Source organism: Monopterus albus, unplaced genomic scaffold, assembly GCF_001952655.1.
Source record: "Monopterus albus unplaced genomic scaffold, M_albus_1.0 scaffold72.1, whole genome shotgun sequence".
In the NCBI taxonomy this organism is placed as follows: domain Eukaryota; kingdom Metazoa; phylum Chordata; class Actinopteri; order Synbranchiformes; family Synbranchidae; genus Monopterus; species Monopterus albus.
This window is the reverse complement of record NW_018127952.1, coordinates 822,602-844,985: the sequence shown is the minus strand read 5'-3', so window position 1 is coordinate 844,985 and position 22,384 is coordinate 822,602. Positions and strand designations below refer to the sequence as shown.

The window sequence follows — 22,384 nt, the reverse complement described above, 5'->3', positions numbered from 1 at the left end:
TCAATTGCATTTGACTAGCCACAAAGTTTGAGCTGTGTAACGGGGTAAATTTAATACAGTAGAACTTGAATAAAAGTTTTTAACTGTAATAAGAAATTAAAAAAAAAATCTCTCTCACTTGATTTGAATTATATATTGAAGATATTTCTGTGCACTTGTGACGTCCTTCATTTTCCAGCCGGTAAAAGCTTTCTGGGCCTCAGCGGCTTCCGTTCCAGGTGACTCCCATTTCCACACTGACAGCAGTTTTGTTGCTCGAAGCCACAGTCTAGTGTGTGGAGAGCGCAGTTAGTTGATACAACAGCATTAGCGATTACTGCTAGTTAGTCAGTAGGAATTGTCCGGGAGTCACTAATATGTCTTAAGAGGTTATTATGTAGTATGAAGAAATTAAAGAGACTCGCATCCTGACGTCCACATTGTGGCCAGTCTCGCTCTGTCGCGGCGTCGGTGACTGACATGGACGCTAGTGACAATAAGGTACACTTTATTTTAAGATTATCTGGTTGATGTTGGGGTCATGCTAAAGCTTCGGTGTAGGAAAAGGGCAGCATAACGTCAGTTTGTACTGTCGAGGCCCACACTGTCTCGGTGTTATTCAGACAGCCGCTATTCCGTAATTGTAATTACAGATGACGGCGTAGCATAAATTCGACTTAACGCTAGCCAATGTCGTCAATATCCATACTAATATAGTACGATGAGTTTGATGGTTTGTTATAGGCAGGAGAAAAGTTAATGCTATACATTTGGCTAGGGAGCTAGCTAACGTTAAAAATAGCTAACGGTAACTAGCGCTCATTATATAAGATAGCGGGTAATGCGTTTGTTTTCTTCTGTTGTGTTGCTATTTTTTTATTTATTTTACAGAATGACTTTGTATTTCTGTGACAATATAACTATGCGTTAAGCGCAGAAATACAGTACGTTTTAAATGTTAGCTTAGTTAGGTTAGCTAGCTAAAGCTAAACATCTCAGCTGTCAGCTGACCGAGCTGGTGTCGGACCGACAGATAGCTAATATGTTGTTTTGAAATTGTAATGTTAGGTCACTTTGGAGAGACAGACTGCACAAGAAGGTTTCACTCAAATGTTTACATGAGAGCGTCAGAAGAGGTTTCGTGGACTAAGATAGGGAATAACTTGTTTTTCTGCATGTATAGCATTCCTCTGATGCTGTTTGGAATGCAGAAAGTTTAGTTTGGTTGGTTGTGTTTGAAGTCAGGCATACTGCCAGTACCTCAGGTTAACCTGTGAGAATAGACATTTAATGATGGGGTTATTGTGTGTCAAGTTCTGGCTGCCTATATCTGGAACTTTGTAATCATTTGTTGTGACATATATCTGGAACTTTGTAATCATTTGTTGTGACATTCATCACCTGTCTTCATTAATGTGACGTCTCTTAAAAATTCTACACAACACACCCAACCTTCAGTAGACAATAGAGGCTGTTTGAAAGTGACCTGTGTAGAATAAATGCTTTCACAACAGAGGCTTGCGAGATCAATAGCCCCCAGTTTAACCACTCAAGTTCTGTCATCCTCAACAGATGCACATCTGGGGCTGACCTCACCGCCCTTTTCACAATCACAGCTATTCTCACAAACTCACAGCTACACAAAGACAACATGTGGTTTAAGTGAGAGATGATTAAAAAAAACTTTTTAATAATTGTTTTCCTCCCCAAGTGTTCAAAATTCAAGATTCACTGTCAGAACACATGGAACCTCCATGCATTGGCTTGCTGTGTAATTAGCTTATCCTGTAATACCGTACCTACGTTATCCTCTCAACTTAAACCTATAAAAACACCCTATTACCTATACAGTACTGTTGTACAGGTTCAACTACTGTAGTCTTAAACCCTTGTTACCATATCATCCTGGGCTCGGCGGTGACTATCCTTAGCACTGCTATTGTAATTGTAAAAATCTTCCTTTACTGAATTTGTAGAACTTTTCTCATTCACCCATGACTGTTTAGATAGGATGATATCTATAGATTACCAAAGGAAAATCCACAGTGAGAGAACCACCAACAGACTGTATCAGTGGGAGACAATAGCTGTCTGTGTAATATCCACTGGCTCTACTGATGCTCTATTCATGCATTCTGACCACTGTTTCAGAGATGTGAGGGGGCATCTTTGTACTCTGAACCCTGTCACCTCTCCTCATCCTTTGCAGAATTGTAGAATATTTTAATGGGACTGCTTGGACAGAGTTGCCACCCGGGGCTACACCAGGGCCACAGTGACTTCACATGAGGAGCACTCAGAGGTGTGAAAGACATTCCATACAGAGACAGCAATGGGAAAAGACAGTGACACTCAGGTCAAGAACAGTAGTTTTATTAGGAAAAATGGTTTTGGGTTTTGCTACAAATTGATCATTTCAATTAGATAGTTATTTACAGCCTTATGGCATTATAGCAGTAATGATTTGACATGTTGAGCAAATTCACTACTGAGAGAATGTAGTTTTGCCTTGGTGTTGCTGCTCATTTTCTTCATATTTTGTCAGACATGTGAAAAGTCTCAAAGCTATACTAACACGATAATGTTGATGTTAACACTAAAATAACTATACGAGTGTGCAGTAGAAAGCATTGCTCTGTCACTTTGTATATTTAAAATTGTGTACAGCACTGTTCATTGAACAATTGCATGTTTTCTGATTTGATTTTTATTTTAAATTTATTAAGAAAATGCATAGGTCTGCCTCTTCACCACATAATCCTACCCATTACAGACAATGTCTGTAGTTGTTTACAGAAAAAGTGTAGTTTGAGTTTGGAGGTACTTGTTTCAGTCCAAAGCCTGCCTTCTGTTGGCCCAACCGTCTAATCTGTGGCCTATTGTATCATAAACATGGAGGCCCATAAAACCAGGCTGACAGGAAGAAAACTTTGAGTTAGTGCACAGTGATTTTTGGGAGGCCTTTATTGCACTAAAATAAGCCATATTATAAGTTTTCTGAGTGAATTGCTTTATTTACTGATTTATATAGTATTTGATTATGTATATCCTGTGGTAAATTGTATACAGGATATGACCTTTTGTCTTGAGTGCTCTAGAGCTCCATATTGCTTGATGGGGGCATTTTTACTTGTTGCTCATCATTCCTTTTAAGAAATATTTTCCAGCAATAAAATGATTTTAGGCTGAATATTTCATCACATCATTATGACACACAGTTTTAGTAAGTATTAGGGACAGTGTAAGGCTTTGAGGATTTCTGCGGTGTACATGCCCTGCTGTATAGTGAGTTGCCAGTGCTGAATTATCTTCTCATATTCAGATCCTTGTTGTCATAATTTAGAAAAACAGCAGTTTGGAGACCATATAACACATCTGATCATCTTTATTTTTACCCTATGTAGGCCTACCTGCTTTCACATTTTTAGAGAAACTGACTGTTTAAGTCCTTAATTTGATAAAATAGCCCTAATTACCAGGCTGGTCTGGTGTTTGTCCCTTAGTGCTCTCAAAGTGCATGTCAAAGGCTTTTAAAAAAGTGAATAATATGATGTTACCAGCTTTGAAATTGTCCACTTTTAACTTGCAGAGTAAATTCTGAATGTTTTTTACCCTTTGCTAAATAGGTAATGGACACTATTTAAATACTTTATAAATTGACTCTTAACTGAGAAGCTGGTCAATGACTTTTCTCTTTATCCAGCTGCAGATTTCATAGCCATGTAATGTGACAGTCAGAATGGCTGCAGCCCTTCTGTGACGTGTTGCTTACGTTGGCTGGATCCTCTGGTCGTTGTGCATTAGGTCATATTTGAACTTAAAAAGGTTTTGTCTTGTGTTAAGGACTGGTCTGTTTTTATTGACGCGTGTATACACTCAAGACTGTAAAAGTATGAGGGAGTGCAGTGTTCTGCTGTGATTACCACTAAACAAAATGTAGGCAGATAAGTCTGCTGGTAGATTATGTAAAGCTTACTCTCAGCCTCTGGCTCAAGTCCATAGGTGAGTTGCTGTGGCTGTGTTGATATGGATTGTTGCTTCCCTCCTACAGCTACCTTTTGATTAGTGTGAGATGACAATAACGATAATAAAATAATGGCTGTCGACCTGTATCTTTCTCAGATGCAGCATGTAGTCATTAATTGGCTGCTGTTGCTCACAGTGTGACAGTAATGGATCTTCATTTGTCTCTGTGCAGGATGTGAAGCTTTCAGCCGAAGTGGAACCATTCATCCCACAGAAGAAAGGTTTTGAAGGATCCCTAATCAGCATGAGTCTCTCTGGAGAGGTGGGCAGTGGAGGGGGTGGAGGCAGCGGAGGTGTGGAAACCACTCCCATCCCTAGTTACCTCATCACCTGCTACCCTTTTGTCCAGGAGAACCAGCCCAACAGGTGCTGTTACTCAGACACACTGACACTCTGCTTTGGAAATGGATGAAACTAAAGTCACTTACTTCAACCCCATTTAATTCTGGATTTTGTCAAAACTATTAACTTTGGTGGAAAGGACAGGACATTTCTGTTTCCAGAATAACTCATTCACTGCACTGTTTACTATGAGAATAAGATTAAAACACCACACCCTTAATGTCCTGTTTCATCAAATAGCTCACAGTGAGATCCTTTATACAGGGTATTGATTTAGAGCCATTAGATTGCTCTGTTGTGTAATTCTGCTTAATTATGAATGGGAAACCTCCCCAGAGTTGCAGAGTTTACACAGTCTGTTTTCTATGGCTTTATCTTTGTCCAGAGTGATCTGCTGTATCCTGCACACATCCGTTCTTTTGTTTCCTTCCCCACTATTTGAATGCAAGGAAATGCCCCTTGTAGTGGGCTGGCTGTGTAAATGTCATCTGGATCCTTGTCAACATTTCTGCATACCATGTAGAAACCCCCAAACAAACCAACCATCAATGCACATCTCTGCAGCATCACAAAAGTTAACCTTAGCTTCAACTCTCTCAAGGCCCTCTTCATTTTATGGAGCCCAGGTTATCAAGTCTCCTCCAAATTGCTGCATGTTTACTGCAAAAAATGCAAACTGGGATGTTTTTTAAACAAGGGAAACAAATTCCAAAGGTTTAGTATTAGCTTAGCTTAGTAGTAAGACAGCATTACATGCATCACAGCCTTTCTTTCTCTGGTTTTGTATAACATTTTGAGTGTCATGTACTATTTTATATAATATCCATTGTAAGAGAATTGCCATTCTCTTAATGTTGTGGCAAGAAATTTTGGATCAGATTTGACAGCCTCTCAATCTCTAGCTGCCACTAATATTGAAAATACAGTTTTTAGCAGCTAGCATTTTCAAAAGCACAGTACATGAAATATTTCACTGAAATGGGCAATAAAATGATTGTTTCTTTTAGAATCCAGAATTGCTTAAAGTTGAAAGACTAAAATATCAGAAATAATCTAAAATGTTACCTCGCTGCTGTTTTACAGGCAACATCCTATGTATAATGGAGGGGAGCTGCGCTGGCAGCAGCCTAACCCTACCCCTGGTGCTCCATACCTGGCCTACCCTATCTTGTCTTCCCCCCAGCCTCCTGTCTCCAGTGACTACGCTTACTATCAGATTATGCCTGCTCCATGCCCACCTATGATGGGCTTCTATCAGCCCTTCCCTGGCACCTATGCAGGTCCTGTGCAAGCTGGAGTGGTGAGCCCTGTGTCAGCAGATGTTGGTGAAAGACCACTGCCCCTGGGGCCAGCATATGGGATTACCAATCAGAGGGGAAGAGGCATGGTCCGACCTAATGTTCTCCCAAAGGTACAGAAGGTCACTGTGATAATATCATATTGGCACCCTCTGGTTTTATTTCTAAAAAGTGTCCCTCCTCATCATCCTCAGTCTATTTAATGAGCTTTCCCTGCCCCTGTTTCTTTCTTTCTTCCTTCTACAGCAACAGTTGAGTGTGTGCCAGCCTTCAAGGAGTCGCCGACCTCCAACCAGGAGTGTAGCTGTGCAAAAGGAGGTGTGTACCTTGGGGCCCGATGGTAGGACTAAGACAGTCATGCTTGTGGATGCAGCACAGCAGACAGGTAAGAATACTGCAGCGATAATTAAAGATGCATTTAAGTTGTACCATGCAGATGTTTACAGTTAAATTAGATTTTCCAGTAAAGTATATGGCCATTGTCAGTGATGTTTTTGTGACTTATGACTGAAAGGAAGCAGCGGCTCAAAACATTCCAGTTTGTTAAAATGAGCTACATTGCCTGCATAGAGGAATCTTTCATGTCAATGAGGAAGCAGGAAACAATGCTGGTACAATGTCTGGTTGTTCTGGTTGATGTTGATGATGCTTTACTTCAGTCTTCCCAAGACTGAAGTAAAGGTGTACAAGTACACTGAGAACAGTGAGAATTCACAATTTGCCACAGCTATACTAAAACCTTTTGGGACTGTTTAGCTGACTGTATACACACTGCTGTTTCTAATTCCCAGAAGACATGTCTGTGCAGATTCTCAGTCATCCAGGTCATAGTAAACTGAAAAATCCTTAGAAAAAATCAACTGGACTTAGATTTCTAGATCGAAGACGTTTCACCTCTCATCCAAGAGGCTTCATCAGTCCTGACTGACTGGTGTTGAGCCGTAGATATTTATCCCCCTCGGTGGTGTTTCAGTCCTTTGAAGGCCAACAATGTCCCTCAACGACTGAGTTGTTGCAGCCCAATCTAGAAATCTAAGTCTAGTTGATTTTTTTCTAAGGTTTTTTCAGTTCCCAGAAGACAGTACAACCACCTCTAATGTTACTCAGAGGTTTGTCTTGTGAAGAGAATAGTAAAGGGGTACAAAATATAATGAGAGCAGTGAGAATCCACGGTCTGGCACAGCTAATTTGCATTCTAATGTTTTATCTATATATGCATTTTAATGTTTTATCCATCTGTGTGCATTGTGTTAAGCACTTTGAATTGCATTTGCGTGTGAAAATGTGCTCTATAAATAAACTTCCCTTGCTTTTCTTGTGCTTAACTTCTGAAAGAATTGGAATGAAGAGTTTCCAGTTGGAAAGGGTAACCTATGCAGCTCATGACATCACCAACTATGTCTACATTTGTCAGAAAGCTAGAGCTAACTGTAGTGAGAGTGTAAACAGTTTTGATACTCATTTGTGGCTGTATGTCGCATGGAGGAAAAACAAGTCGTACTTTAAATTTAAAGTAGAGATGGTCCAAGTTTGTGTTCTATGAGTCTCTGTTGATTAATCTACAGTAATTTTATTGACACCTAAATGGTAGCAGCCTAATTCCACATTATAACAAAGTTTAACAAGTTCATTTCGGGTCTCTTTCTTCAACTTTGTCCATAGATTTCCCAGGTGAGGTGTCAGGGCGGTGTGCTGCTGAGCAGGCTAGCCCCCTGCTGTGGAAGAGCCATACAGAACGAAGACGGGCATCCCATCCAGCTGAAAGCTTCAGCGAGCAGGCTGCCAGTGAGGCAGATGTAGACAGTGATAGTGGCTACTGTAGCCCCAAACACAACCAGGCAACTGGAGCTACACAACGGATAACCGAGAATACACCAGCACCCGTGGTATGTTGTTTACTTATAATCAGCTCAAGACTCAACAGACCTAAAGTCAAATGGAGCGTTAGTTTTAATTAAATAATTGGAAAACCACCGTAAATATGTGAAGCACAAAATAAAGGCAGCTCTGCAGATATCAAATAGGATGTTGATTGTTCTTAAAGTCACAGTGGAAGGCGGTTAGAGCATCTTTAGCTTCAGTACTGTGATGCGTTTCTGAGTGAAACAGAATATGTGCCTTTAAGTAAAAGAGGATTTCAAATTTAGTCCTTGAAATTTGATTGTTTTGTGACAAGTGGTTGTGGCTTAGTGAATATTGTGCAGTATGAAGTGGTAGGTCTGTTCACTCACTCTCACCTGTGTGGTTAGATAAGGAGGAGGAGGAGGTTAAGTGCTAAATCAATCATTTAGACCATAATCGCATTATTTAGAAATATACACCGTTTTTGCCAGCTAAAATCTAAACACATATCCTTACTATATTGGTCTGCTCTACACACCAGGTAATGGTTGTGTGTTTTTACATGGTAAGTGGGTTTAGCTAGTTGCCCCAAATCACATTTGATTGTGAGAACTCTTGAGTTCCAGAAGAGTAAACAAAAATAACTGTTTTATGGAAGAACAAAGAGAGAAACGTCATAAAAAGTACTCACAATTGATTTTTTGACACTTTTGCAATGTAACAAGACAAACATGAAAAATAACTTGGGCACCAAATTGGAACTTGAAAATGTATTGATCATTTCATCATCTTTGTCCTCAAGTAATATGTTTTTGCTGAAGAGAGTCTGTCAGGTTGTGCTTTTCCTACACCAAGGCTGAGTCATAGCTTAAAATTTGTCCTCTAAATTAATAATGCAGACTATTGTACTGTATGTTGTTATTGGTGTTTTTGATAAGTTTGAAGGTCAGGAGCTGTTTGAGATTTAATTTACACAGCCTTGAAGTAAAAGCTGCTCATGCAGATTAATTTGTGATAAAATGTACTACAATCATAACATATCCTCCTTTTGATTTTGCACAATTGGTGAATTTCCTTTACTGTAGGACATTTTACTTCTGCCAAGGTTTTTACCAGCGTTTGTTAGTTGGTTTGTTCACAACATACAGTAACTCAACTCAGTATTTTTGCTTCTGACCATACACAGCACCTAGAATGCTTGGACAAAATTTGCACCGTAACATCCGCATAAGATCTACCAGACACTGAAGTATGATCTGGATCCAAGTAATATTCCAGAGCTGCTGATCCAGAATGTTCACATTTATAGGCCTTGTGGAAAACTTGCTACTGTGAGACACCAAATGATGCTACAGACTTGCAACTATGATCAATTTCTAGCTGAAGCTCTGCTGATTGAGAGGGGTGACAACAGATTTGATGTATCTTCAGAAGTTCCTCAACTAGATCCTGAAGAAAACCATTACTGAAATGTCATTTTTCTTGAATAACTTTCAACCTAATAATGATATCAATGTGATTCCGAATGCTAGGTATAGGTTTTCATGCTCAAGGAATCATATTATGAGGATCAAACTGTCATGGGAATATTGCATTAGGATGACGGAGACAAATTCCTTGCATACTTGGCCAAATAAAGTGTTGATCATTATCAACTAGGACGTACTGTACATATGAAAACATACAAGACTCTGCTTGTGTAGCATCAGGTCATAGAGCAACTACCAATGAGGGAGGTATAATGTAGTCCCTACATTACTGTTGCCCTCAGCGTTAGTAGCAGATTTAACATAGCAGATTTCACATGCACTAGATTTAACTTTCTTTTCTGTATTTTCTCTGTTGTGTAGGCGGTAGAGGCTGGTGTAATGACAGGTAAGTTTAATGCAATATTATTTTGAATGAGGTGTTAGTAGGAATGGGACAATATATGGAAATTCAGTATATCACAATACAGAAACATCACAATATATAGCATTTTGTTTAGCAATATATATTGAGTGGTCTCCATACACAGCAAATTCATATTTTTTGTAAATAAGAGAACCTAAGTCAATATATCTGTTTGTTCTTTGCATAATCAAACCAGTGCTAGAAAAGGGGAAAAAAGGATTAAAATAAAAGTATTCCCCAGCTAGTACAACATTATTGCTATTGAATTTTTAATTGTATTGTGATTGAATTGAATTGTACACACCATATCTTGCATTCAATCGTATCACAAAAAGTCATCCCATCCCTAGTTGTTGGGAATCCTTCCTTACCTCAGATTGTTCAGTGTTCTTTCATAACCATATGTTGTATGCATTGTGTATATATCATATTACAAATAATTTCATTATTTTTGATTTACCTGATAAATACTTTCTTGCAGGTACCTGGGTAAATGTAGCCTCTCAGGCTACCCCAAAGCCTTGGGGGGACAGGAATGGTCATTTTCACAGAGCAGACCAGAGGAAGAACCCTGAACAGAGAAACTTCTCCCAGGTATAATAGATCCCTTTGGAGCAGACACTGAGTAAAAAATCAGGAGAACAACTCTGGTATTAAGAAAGAATAGGTTAATTGTGGTTGTTTTGGGTGTAAAGGTTCCATCCTGTAAGTCAGACTAAAGCTTACTAAGCAGCAGATGAGGAAGAGTCAATGCACAATATATCTCCATTCTAACTTCTGGGAACAGAGTCCACATGTTGTGAAGAGGACAAAAATGCATTTGGACAACAATAAGCAATAATTTAGCAACAACTGAAGACAGTGGTATCAACAGAATGACTAGCCATGTGAGTAGCAAAGCACAGGTGTTAAGCATTTGGTGTCAGCATTTTCTTTGCTGATTTTGACTTGGTAAAAAAAAAAAAAGAAGTGAAATACTAGCATCCCTAACTGGCTGCAATGTGTCTCCTATTCAAGACGCATTACTGATGTGCAGTATGCAAGAAATGTCCATCCCACATATTCAATGAACAATTTAAATAAGACCATACAGACATTCACAGAAATATAATCATGAGTCAATGTATTGCGAGACTTTCTTGAACAGAGAAATCTTCACTAAAGGTAGTGATGGTGTGCTGTTTATCTGAATTAGCTTGCAAGCTTTGCTATGTTTGCTGTTGACTTTTTTCCTACCAGGTTAACCCAACAGTTTGGGCACAAATGCACAGAGGGTAATGGGCTTATCAAATATCAGTGGTACCATGTCTGACTCCTATATTCACTGTCTGCGTTTCAGGATTTCCACAGTGGCTATCCAGGGCGCGTGCCACCCAACCAGACGGAGCAGAGGATACAGCCAACAGTGGTTGTGGGTGCTGAGCTCACTTCAGAGCCCCTCTATTTTGAGGTGACAGGAGATTTTTTTTTTTGTATATTTCAATGCAGTACTGTTACTGTCACACTCATAATAGATTTATTTTGGGCAGAGTTTGTTTGTTGTGCTTAAATGTTTTTTACATGTTTGTCAGGATAAGGGTTGCGTCAGGAAGGGCATCCGGTGTAAAACACGTGCCAAATGTCAACATACGAGCCGTCAGTGTGACGATTCGCTGTGGCGACCCCTAAAAACTGGAAAAGCCGAAAGTGACTTTCTTTTTTTCTTTCTGTCAGGATGAAGATGAGTTCCCAGATCTCACCACTGGAGGAGCTGTCCAACGCAGCAACAAACCAGAATCTGCTTCAGCGCAGACACACACGCAGCCTAAACTACCCAAAAACCTGGTAAGCAAAAGTTGTTTCTGAAGTCTCTTTGTCATGTGCTGACATATTCTCTCCATCTCTGTCAACTTGATATGTATCTAGATATATAAAAGGTATGCAGAATTTGTGTGTGGAAAAAGGTTGTGCATATGACAAGCCATTTTCTCATTTTAATTGAAATAATAGAATATATTTATTAGGACAAACTCATTTCAGATATATACAATCTGGTTTAATTTAAGTTTCAGATATCCAAAATAAACTATTCCAGATAAATATCCATAATAAATCTGTGAATTTCTGAAATTGTATTTTTAGTAGTCATGATACAAATTATAGATATCTGTACTGACATTTTTATTAGTCACAATGTGTTTTGAATATTCAAAGATTTTTGAATCTACACTGTATATTCAGTTTAACGATTAAATGTTAAAATGCCTTGTCAAAAGTATATCTAAACAACCAAACCTCTAACTCTTGTACTGTATCTGTTAATCTTTACACCATTACTAAATACCGAGTTGTCTTTATATGCATCACAGCTGGACAACCTACCAGAAAACTCCCCTATCAACATTGTGCAGACACCCATCCCCATTACCACCTCTGTTCCCAAGAGGGCCAAGAGCCAGAGGAAGAAGGCTCTGGCTGCTGCCTTGGCCACTGCACAGGAGTACTCTGAAATCAGCATGGAACAGAAGAAATTACAGGTAGAAACCTGCACTATGACTGCTGGTCATGTAGTTTGGATTCAGACTGAGCATTCTGAATGATTATGGCTGGTTGGTGCATTTCTTTTCCTTGTTCAATTAGGGCTGCTCCTCAAACAAACTGGCGGTCATGGATATGAATTATTCTGGTCATGGTTAAACTAGGTTTATAAAAACTAAGGATCACTGTTACTGTGAACGGCAGACTGTCCAGTATTTATTGAGAGACAAGATAACTGACCTTGTCCTCATTGCAGGTGTGGTATAAGAGACTGGCAGGAAAAGGACAGTTAAGCATATTCTATGATGTTTCTCATGTAGAGTCTGTTTCCTTATCTCAGAGTAAATACATTCATCTAAGTCAATGGAGACTGACCAGGGTGTTTTGTTTTCTTAAATTCATCAATTGCCTATGATTCTGACCTTTAGTTGTATTTGACTGGTTCATTGGTGTAGTGTTGTTCTGTATTTTCTTTCCTCACCTGTCAGGAGGCATTCACCAAAGCAGCAGGGAAGAAGAGTAAAACCTCTGTTGAGCTGGACCTGGGAGACATGCTAGCAGCGTTGGAGAAACATCAGCAGGCAATGAAAGCCAGGCAGCTCACTAATACCAAGCCATTGTCTTTTACAGGTACCTATAAACTCAATTAGACATTAACAAGCAGCATAAAAAGTTTAACACTACCATGCAATAGCCCTGCGTTCATTGACAGGATTGGGTGTAAGCTTGCACTGTCTTATTACATAGTCTTATTTCAGGATATAGTATGTGGTGTTAAGCAGTCATCCTATCAGGTATCTTTCATTTAGTGCTAGCGATGTTGTACTTGCTACCAGTGTTACTTTGGGATTTTTGGGATTTTCTGCATGCCCCATTGCATAGTTTTGTAGTCTTTTTGGCTAATCTTGCAGATGGTCTCACTTTTTGTACTGTTTTATATGTCCTTGTTTCCTTATAGCTAACTTGGTAACCCTGGCTGGCAGTAGCTTGAATTGCTGTCTCCACTGAGTGGCCAGACTATGGCCACTGGGTTTAATCCAAAACTCCGACAGTCCCAACACAAACTAAATATTCTCAACCCCGCTACACATGCATGTACAAATGTTTTTTTTTTTGTCCTTTCCTCCAGTTGGAACAGCCACTCCATTCCATAGATCGGGCTCAACCAATGTGCCGTCCATGACAAAGTGTCATCAGCAGCCATGCTCAGCTCCACATAACCCACTGGATTCCACTGCACCCCGTATCAAGAGAGGGAAGGAGAGAGAAATCCCCAAAGTCAAACGGCCAACAGCCCTTAAGAAGGTTGATTTGACATTGAACTTAATGATTCAGGAGAGGTGGAAGGAAGATGTTATTTACAGTTTACAGGATTTACTAGTTATTTACAGTTCTTTTCAAATAGCCTTGACTGACATAGTTTTTGTTCTTGTGTCTGTAGATTATCTTGAAGGAACGTGAAGGGAAAAAAGGCAAGGTGACTGTAGAACAGGAGTCTTCAGGCCAGGAGGAGCATGGGGATGAATGTCTACCCTTTACTGATGACCTTACACGAGAGTCTGCCTCCCAAGAAGGTGAGGGACATTCCTCATTAAGAAGTGAAAGGATTTCAGTTGAACCTGTGTTAGTTTCTAATTGTTATTTCTTGTCTGCTGTTTGTACCACAGAGAATGGTCTGAGTCTGCCCAGTGATACGTCCCTTTCCCCAGCCAGTCAAAACTCTCCATATAGCATCACTCCAGTATCCCAGGGCTCTCCTGCCAGCTCTGGCATTGGGAGTCCCATGGCTTCCAACGCCATCACCAAGATCCATAGCCGACGTTTCAGAGAGTGAGTTCACACTCCTGCCCAGCACAGAGTGAGCAGCAGGAGAGACCATTTTTGTGGGAATCTCTGGCATTAGGATTTCTTAAAAATTCATGACGTGGTAACAAGAAATTCTTAGCGAAGCAAATATTTGTCCTACTCGGAAATCACAGAGCCTTGGCTGTGAGTAGCATACTCCAAATGCTAACGGGTGTTTTTAAGGGTGGAACTGTACAATAAAGAATTGTAGAGAGTCACAGATGCCTAGAACATTGTCCCTTGTCAGCAAAACCGTATGCCAGTGGTCACAAACAGTGCATTGTTCCCTCTGTGTCCTTCGCTGTAGGCCTATTGTCCCAGCCCACCCTTCTCTAACAGATTTTGCATTTAAAGCTTCTGAAAGGCTTCTGTAGCCAGGCTCCTCCTCTCAGCTCGCCAGGACACTTGTTCCTCAGACCATATTACGTCACCCTTCGAACCTCAAACCTACTAGGAGTGTGCATGTTATCTGATTTCTTAGAGAGGATGCATTGCTTATCCTGATTCAGGGAAGGGGTCAGAAAGCAACATTGTGCAATAGCATAAGCAATTAAAGTTGTCATGAACAGCTATATGAACTTTGATTGAATCATTTTAAAGCATGCAAAGACTAAAGTCGTTTAAGGACTTCAGTAAATGATTTTCATGCTGGATTGCTCTGAGGATTGTTTTGCAGGAGGTTTGATCTATGAAATGTCAGACAAAAAGTAAAATAAAAATACCCATTACAATTTTCTACTCAACATCATCACATTGCAAACCAAAAGATATTTGGTTAATTATTAAGACAAATAAGCAGCAAATAATCTAAATCTAGGGGCTGCAACCAGAGAACATTTATCATTCTACTTGGGAAAAATGATTTTTGTCAAAATTGTGGAGAGTCCTTCTGTCGTTTGACCAGTGATAAACTCAGTAGTTTTAAAGCCTTTAACATTTCACAGTGTTAAATGTGTTTTGAACATCTGTAATCTTTTTGTTGTTTTTTTTTACCCTGCCATCCGATGTCATTTTTCTTCTGCAGGTACTGTAACCAAGTTCTAAGTAAAGAGATCGATGAGAGCGTGACTCTGCTATTGCAGGAACTTGTTCGCTTCCAGGAGCGGGTCTACCAGAAAGATCCCACCAAGGCCAAATCTAAGCGCCGCCTGGTCATGGGTCTTAGAGAGGTCACTAAGCACATGAAGTTGCATAAGATTAAGTGTGTCATCATCTCTCCTAACTGTGAGAAGATCCAGGCCAAAGGTGAAGGGTGTTGCAATACCATCTTCAGCATCAGTCTATAATTGATCAAATTGTCTGAGGTCTGACCAGCTTCTGGTATAAAAATATGTAAAGCAGCTGTAATCGAGATTTTTATAATAACAATGTATCAAAGGACAGTGTGAAGTGGTTGTTTGTAGTATTGTAACTACAAAGAATTTCCACCTGAATCCGCTGCTCCCTCAGCGTTATTGAGCTTTATGGGGCCATTGTTTAGCTGTCCAGTCCCCAGCTTCACTGTTTTTGGTTGACTGTCACCATGTTTTCAGCATAAAAGATTTAAAAACCCTCAGCACATTACCTGCTCCGCACCAGACTTGAGACAGACACGGTTACTGACTAGCTGATGAATGTAGTAGAATATTTAGCAGCTAAAGAGCCTGATATTTCCTCACACATTGGTCAAAACCAAAAACAAACCTAAAACAAGGTGGATATTGCCATTCGCCAGGTGGACAGAAGCACAACTCAAAATAAATGACGTTTCTCTGTAAATGTTGCATGTGTAAATAAGTATCAGTTTACTAACAAGTACAAGCCCCCAGCAGCAGTCACATATGAGTAGATGCTGAGTTGTGCAGCTCTGAAGGCCACCTTGCATACAAGAAGCTTTTCCATTGTTGTTTTCAAGTAATGGACTGGCATTTTCTGTTCATTTATGTTCTCAACTTTGAAACATTTGAGTCACTAGTTACCTACTGTGTTGCAGGTGGTCTGGATGAAGCTTTATATAATGTAATTGCCATGGCTAGGGAGCAGGAGATCCCATTTGTGTTTGCCTTGGGCAGAAAAGCTCTCGGCCGCTGTGTCAACAAACTAGTGCCTGTCAGTGTGGTTGGCATTTTCAACTATTGTGGAGCTGAGGTAAGGCTTTCCCCTCAACCCCAACCTCTTGACTGTCATGCATTGCTGTTAATACTTATCTGTATAACCTGTCTTAACTTGGAGTGAAAGAATTAATAAAATACAGACATTAGCTAAGCGGTTGTCTGTATGTTGACCAGTAGAGGGAAGTTGAGACCTTGGAAACAGGATCATTTCCAATTACTCATGTTTTTCTCCCTCTTGCTTTTTTCAGGGTCTCTTCAACCGTTTGGTGTCACTGACTGAAGAGGCTAGGAAGGCCTACAAGGACATGGTGTCAGCCATGGAGCAGGAGCAGGCCGAGGAGGCTCTGAAAAATGACAAAGTCCCACACCACATGGGTCATTCCCGCAACCACTCTGCTGCTTCTGCCATCTCTTTTTGCTCCATCTTCTCTGAGCCGATCTCGGAGGTCAATGAAAAGGAGTACGGTAAGCTCACTCGTTTCTATTTCTGTGTTATTGATTGTCATAGTTTTTAGGGTTATCTGTAATTGGCAGTGGAAGATGTATTCAGGTCCCTTTACTGTGCCTAATTAAAATCAGCTGGTTTATTGTTAAAACTGATGAATCGGTGCATGAGCAGCATTTTGCTGTTGTAGCTGATTGAGGTGGATGAGTTATTTTTTAACTACTTTAGGTATTTCCGTTCAGTGGTTCCCAGCTGTTGGTTGGGCCCACTCCAAAGGGTCGTTACCTAAATCTAGAGAGGTGTGAGCAGGTTAATGTAGTAAAAGGGAAGGAAAACAAAGTGCTGTTCCTTAAAATGTATTCATTTTTCAGATTTTTCTCTATAGATACTTTATACAATATATTGCATGAGTTGACTTTTGTGTGCCTCAAATAATACATTAAATGATGAAGAATTTGTTAAGTTTAAACATCTGAAATTTGTGACAAGGGGCCTCAACTTAATTGGTAGGAGGTCAAGAGTTGAAAAGGTTTGGGGCCTTTGGTTCAGTCATAGTTTTTACATACAATCTTAATCTGAAAAGTAATTGGCTATTTATAGTTGTCAGCTGAGTGGAGTCAGAAGTACAATATTATCTGAAAATATAAAGTAGCATAAAATAGAAATACTCAAGGGAAGTGGAAATTCTACAGAACTGTTCTGAAGTAGTACTTAATTACTTTCCACCTGAGAAAATGAATCTTAACAAATCTATGAATTGCTTCAGAGACTAACTGGAGGAGTATGGTGGAGACTTCAGACGGCCTGGATCCTGTGGAGGCTGAGCAAAGTCGCCCTGCACCTTCCACAGCTGCCCAGAGGGACAGTGAGGCCACCACCAACCCTGCCCCACCGGGCTCCGCCGCTCTCCAGCCCAGGGCAGGGCCCCAGACACAGGGTTCCGGTGAGAGAGATGAGGTGCGGGTTGACGACCGGCTGGAACTGGCCTCTCAGCAGAGCACGGAGACGGGCTCATTGGATGGAAGCTGCAGGGGCCCACTGAACTCTTCTATCACCTCCACCACTTCCACCCTGGTCCCGGGGATGTTAGAAGAGGCAGAGGAGGAAGAGGAGGAGGAGGAAGACTACGCTCCTGAACCTATTTCTCTGGAGGTGCCCACTCTCAGCAGCCGGATTGAATCCTGGGTGTCAAAGACCCTGGAAAACCTGCAACTGGGAAAGAACCAGGAAAGTACAGATGAGGAGGAGGAAGACAATGAAGAGGAGAGAGGGCAGAGTGAGGATGAGGAGGACCTTGATTCAGAGGACATCACGGAGCTGAGGGTGGCGGGCCAAGAGCAAGCAGAGGTTAAGAAGGTCACCGGGTGAGATCAAGTCTTCCCCTCCTCCTCCCTCTGTTCTTACACACTGTTTCCCCCCCATGCTCTGTTGCTCTCACGCATCTCTCTTCACAGCAACCAGCAGCCTTTCCCTTCTGTCTTTAACCCCTGACACCAGACATAATCTCAGGTATCCAGCAAACTGACCAACACTCACACACAGTTTATTAACACAGAGAAACTGACCAACTTATAAACAAACAGGGTTGTAGACCAAACGACAGCTAACACAGCTGGAGGGGTAGTAATTTACACCAACACTTCTTTAAAAAAACACAAAAAAAAAAACCAAGTTGTAATTTAAAACTATGCCCTCATGTCTTCGGCCCATAACCTGCTACACTTGAATTCAGAAGGACGTTTTTGATTTTCCTTCTTCAAAACAGAAGAGTCTAGGACTGTTCTGGGAGCAAGTGATAAGTGCTTAAAAGCTTTGAGCTGCTACTCTCTGTAGTTCACAGAGAAGGAAGGATGGAACCATGCAGCTCCCATTTAACATTATTCAGAGCTCTGCATGACATTGCATTGTTTTTCTTGTTATTGGCAATGGGCATTTAAAAAGGCTTTTTTTTTTTTTTTTTTTGCTGTGTTCATTACTGTAGCATTATCTTTGTAAATACTCTGTATGTCGTTCGTCACTTCCCGGCTTCATGAAGGAAGAACATACATGCATTGCATAGTTAGTTCTTGGTTTAGTTTTCCTCACAGAATACTACAGTGTCAGGGGTTCTGTCTTTCTGCCAAAACCACTTCTATCCTATCTTCGGAGAGTGGTTTTTTTAATGTTTAAATAATAAGTAGGGGCAGCACGGTGGCGCAGTGGTTAGCACTGTTGCCTCACAGCGAGAAGGTTCCGGGTTCGGGCCCCACCTGGGACCTTTCTGTGTGGAGTTTGCATGTTCTCCCCGTGCTTGCGTGGGTTCTCTCCGGGTTCTCCGGCTTCCTCCCACAGTCCAAAGACATGCAGATTAGGTTGATTGGTGTCTCTAAATTGCCCATAGGAGTGCATGTGCGTGTGTGTGGTTGTTTGTCTATGTGTTAGCCCTGCGATGGATTGGCGACCTGTCCAGGGTGTACCCCGCCTTCGCCCGATTGCTGGCCGGGATTGGCTCCGGCCCCTCCCCCGTGACCCCGCTCAGGGATTAAGCGTAAGCGGTAGAAAGTGATTGAATGAATAAATAATAAGTGTTCCATTCTGTATTCAGATGATTCAAATGACTTAACTTCTAAGAAGCAAATGAAGCTTTGTGTATATAACCTTGTCTAGGTGGTTCTACTACAATATGTAATGGTCTGTCATATTGATCTTGCCTGGTGTGAAACTATTTGGGGTTGTTTCCCTCTGACTAGAATTGTCTCGAGTTCCCAGATTGTGCTTCATAAAAATGTTTTTGTTCTCTGGTGGTGTTTGTTCTCTGATGGGGAGGGGGCTCGAAAGCTTTCTCATACCAAGGTTTGATGACGACTGTTTTTAAAAGCTTTTTTCAGTCCTTCCATCCACAGAGAACTTTGGTTTTGGTGAATAACCAGTTACTTCCCAAGCAGGAAAACATTTAGGCCCACCTGTGTAGTTTACAACATTTTGAAAGAATTGGGGAAGCTTGAAAGGCTGTAAGTGATTGTTTGACCATAGACTGTACATACAGTTGGTTTTGACTCCATTTCTGTTTTGAAATGCTACTTAAAAGATGAGGCTGGTCATTTTCTATATTAACAGTATTTTCAAAACTCCTTATACGTGGAATAAAACCAGCAATGATTTGCCTCCACTTACTGTTAATGTCTGTGTCCTGGATCACCTTATTCGTCTGTGCCATAGACCTCCGTTGTTGTTCAAAAACAATTCAAAATGCATAAGGGAAACACACCACTGCACTGGCTGACATATTTTTTTCATGAAACACAAGACACTAAGAATATCCGCCGACCTTCTGCATTGGTCCTTGACCCTTGTTTACTTCACATGCTGTAAAAAGTTACGGCAGTTTGAAGCCTTTGGGGCAATGTTTTTAAAGAAATATCAGGGTCTGGTGTTTTGTAACGAGGTAACGTAACCCAGTGGTTTGCTCTGTGCTTTTAATTGTTTTTGAACAAAAACGGAGGTCTATAGCACAGATGAACAGGATAATCCTGGGTTAACAGATTGACAGATTTTTATCTATGTAGAGTCAAATCATTGCTGGTTTTAGTCTTTGTGTGGGGCATGTTTAAAATACTGTTGGCATATAAAATGAATGGCCTTATCTTTTAAATGAAATGAACCAGTGTGAGAAGCCGGTGTTTGCAGGGATCTGGTATTCTACAGCTGCCCTTCTAAAGTGCTCCCTTGAGGCAGTCACCACTATTAGTAAAATAAGTTGTCACAAGTCTTGCACATATTAACGAAAAAAATCCATGTAAATACAAGTGTAAAACTGGTGTTGATTTCGCCTTGTAAAAAAAAAAAACAATCATTTTGTTCTTAGTCATTTGATAGTTTTGACATATTAACAGTTGGAATCCAATTTGATAGCAAATCATAGTAAGATTTCAGCCTGTTGGATGATGTGCGGTGTAACAGCAGTATATTGGACTGTATGCAGTGTGAAACCCTGAGATTGGAGATGACAGTGTACTGGATATCGTACTCGGGATTAGGGAAATATCTCTAGTTTGGTAAAAGGTACGCTATGTGTATAGGCTTTTTGTTGCTATGACTTCCATCAAAGTGTTTAAAGTATGTTAATTGACATCAAGTGTGTTTTTGCACTATGTAAATACAGTACTAGTAAAGGTCTTGTAACTAATGTGAAAAAAAAACTGTTCAATTAAGTACTTTTTCAGCGTGTTTCTTGTCTTTATATGGATATTTAAAACCGTCTCCTTCAGGCTGCACATCTCTAGCACCATTGTTACAGGCTGTTTCTCATAATCCTGTCATCACTCTTTAGTATATGGACTGATAATTAACATCATTAAAATGTTTAAGTAAATAATTTGACTCCTCTTTTGTTAAGTTTTATCAACATGCAAAATCAGATTAGGGGCAGCCGGGCAAACCTGACAAGGTCATGGTTATGCAATTTAAGCTAGTTCACCATATGGCAGAATGGAAAAGAGAGTAATCATAGCAAAGACGGCAACTGCCACTACTTTGGTAATTTATGGCTCATTTCACTTTCAAGAAAAAAATGCTAAATATTTGTTGTTCCCCAGGTTCTCAAATGCATTTGGTGACTGTATTTGTTATAATAACAGAGAGAGAGAGAGATCATGTTATGCTCTGAGAATATATAGCACTTTTTTTGTTTTCCAGTATTTCGTAGAAGGCATTTCATCTGAAAAAAGGCCTAGACTGCATTTTTGTCAGTGACCACTAGGTGGAGACAACGCTCTGCTGTGTAATTTATACATAAATGGAGATGGTCCATTTTTTGGTCACATTTAGTTTATTTACATACAGTATTCAATTGCCAAATTATATTTAGTTATTTGTTTTGAAGAAAATTCCTAAAGTCTTAGTTTTTAATTCTTAAATTTCTTTATCTTCCCCTATAATTCAAGGCCTAGGTATAGAAGTGCTGCTATGCTTTTGTCCTTTATAATCTTTTAATCAGAAGCAAACACCATACGTAAAACACTCTTTAGTCAGTGCCTGGCATATTGTTCTGATTGAATTTAAACTGAAATGCAAATATTTAAGTTAAATTTAAGTATAGGTATTTAATTAATGTTAAATCAATTACGTAGGTCCACTATGGAATTTGTGTAATTCAAGTTAATCTGAGCTGTTTCAGCGATTTGATGCACAAATTAAACTCAACATTTTAAAAACAATTTTAGGGGGTAAAAGCAGTGTATGTGTATTAATAGCAGACGAACAGCATCTTTGAGGTGCAGTTGATGTTAGTAGAGAGGAGCACTCAGTGTACAAGTAAGTGTGTGTACAGTATGAGTCACCCTGCTCGCCTGTGATTGGATGGTAGTCTGTGGGGGAGAGAGCCTTAGGGGCCGTCTGTCACTCTCCCCTTTCCATTCACACATTCATCTGCATACTATGTCATAGACAGAGGAAGTGAGTGAGAGCCTTTCATTCATCAAAATAAAGTTCTTTCATAAAAGCTGCACAGTTGTGCTGTGCCTCAGAAAGAAAAGGCAGAGGGGAAGAAAGCTGATGTGGAGGTGAAGCAGAGCTGGAGCAGACTGGACTTCAGACTACATAGGACATGCTCAGTTCTATGTTGGCGAGTTGAATCTAGTCTAATGTACACTAGGATTCCTTTCTAATAATCTGTAGACAGTGTGGCAGATAATTTCCCAAAGGGAAAAAAAAATACTGATTAACAGTTTGACCAAAATTGTCAACTCAATACATTTATGCCTCGTTTTTTCTGCTACCTCCAGTGAAGTCTGCTATATCAAGCCAAAGCTCTGTTTGTGAAAACTCGCACGTTTTCTTTTTTTTAAAATATTTTTACTTTGTCTCAGTGCTCTCCTTTGTCCACTTCCCTGATTATGAGAGAGTAAATCTTACCCAGGTTCAAATGACAGATAGGTTTGTTGTTTGTTGAGCCATAGATTACAGCTACTGCACAATCACATTAACTCTGTATGGCAAAGAGGTGCCTAATTTAAAAGGTTTTGCAGCATGAAGGTGCGAGACCACACGCATTGCAGGCATTTACCAGCCGGTTATGTTGAAATAGCCACTCCTTTGACTGGAGGCAGGGCTGGAGGCAGGGCTGG

The 22,384-nt window shown here is 40.3% G+C and overlaps 1 protein-coding gene across 1 annotated transcript; it reads left to right on the top strand.

Moving 5' to 3' along the window:
• The first annotated feature begins 206 nt into the window (after positions 1-206).
• On the top strand, positions 207-18,176 carry secisbp2l (SECIS binding protein 2-like). The gene is made up of 18 exons (XM_020605734.1): positions 207-480; positions 4,178-4,371; positions 5,431-5,758; positions 5,892-6,030; positions 7,308-7,531; positions 9,338-9,362; positions 9,862-9,974; positions 10,720-10,830; positions 11,094-11,204; positions 11,729-11,896; positions 12,386-12,527; positions 13,027-13,202; positions 13,339-13,471; positions 13,565-13,727; positions 14,767-14,987; positions 15,715-15,869; positions 16,084-16,300; positions 17,047-18,176. Exons 1-18 carry the CDS (start codon positions 460-462, stop codon positions 17,646-17,648), a joined length of 3,243 nt encoding a protein of 1,080 aa, XP_020461390.1. The 5' UTR covers positions 207-459; the 3' UTR covers positions 17,649-18,176.
• The last annotated feature ends 4,208 nt before the right edge of the window (positions 18,177-22,384 follow it).

Coding starts and splice junctions, on each gene's coding strand:
- secisbp2l (XM_020605734.1), top strand. CDS start 460: ATGGACGCTAGTGACAATAAG. Junction 6,031..7,307: donor GGATGCAGCACAGCAGACAG/GTAAGAATACTG, acceptor CTTTGTCCATAG/ATTTCCCAGGTGAGGTGTCA. Junction 9,975..10,719: donor AACAGAGAAACTTCTCCCAG/GTATAATAGATC, acceptor TCTGCGTTTCAG/GATTTCCACAGTGGCTATCC.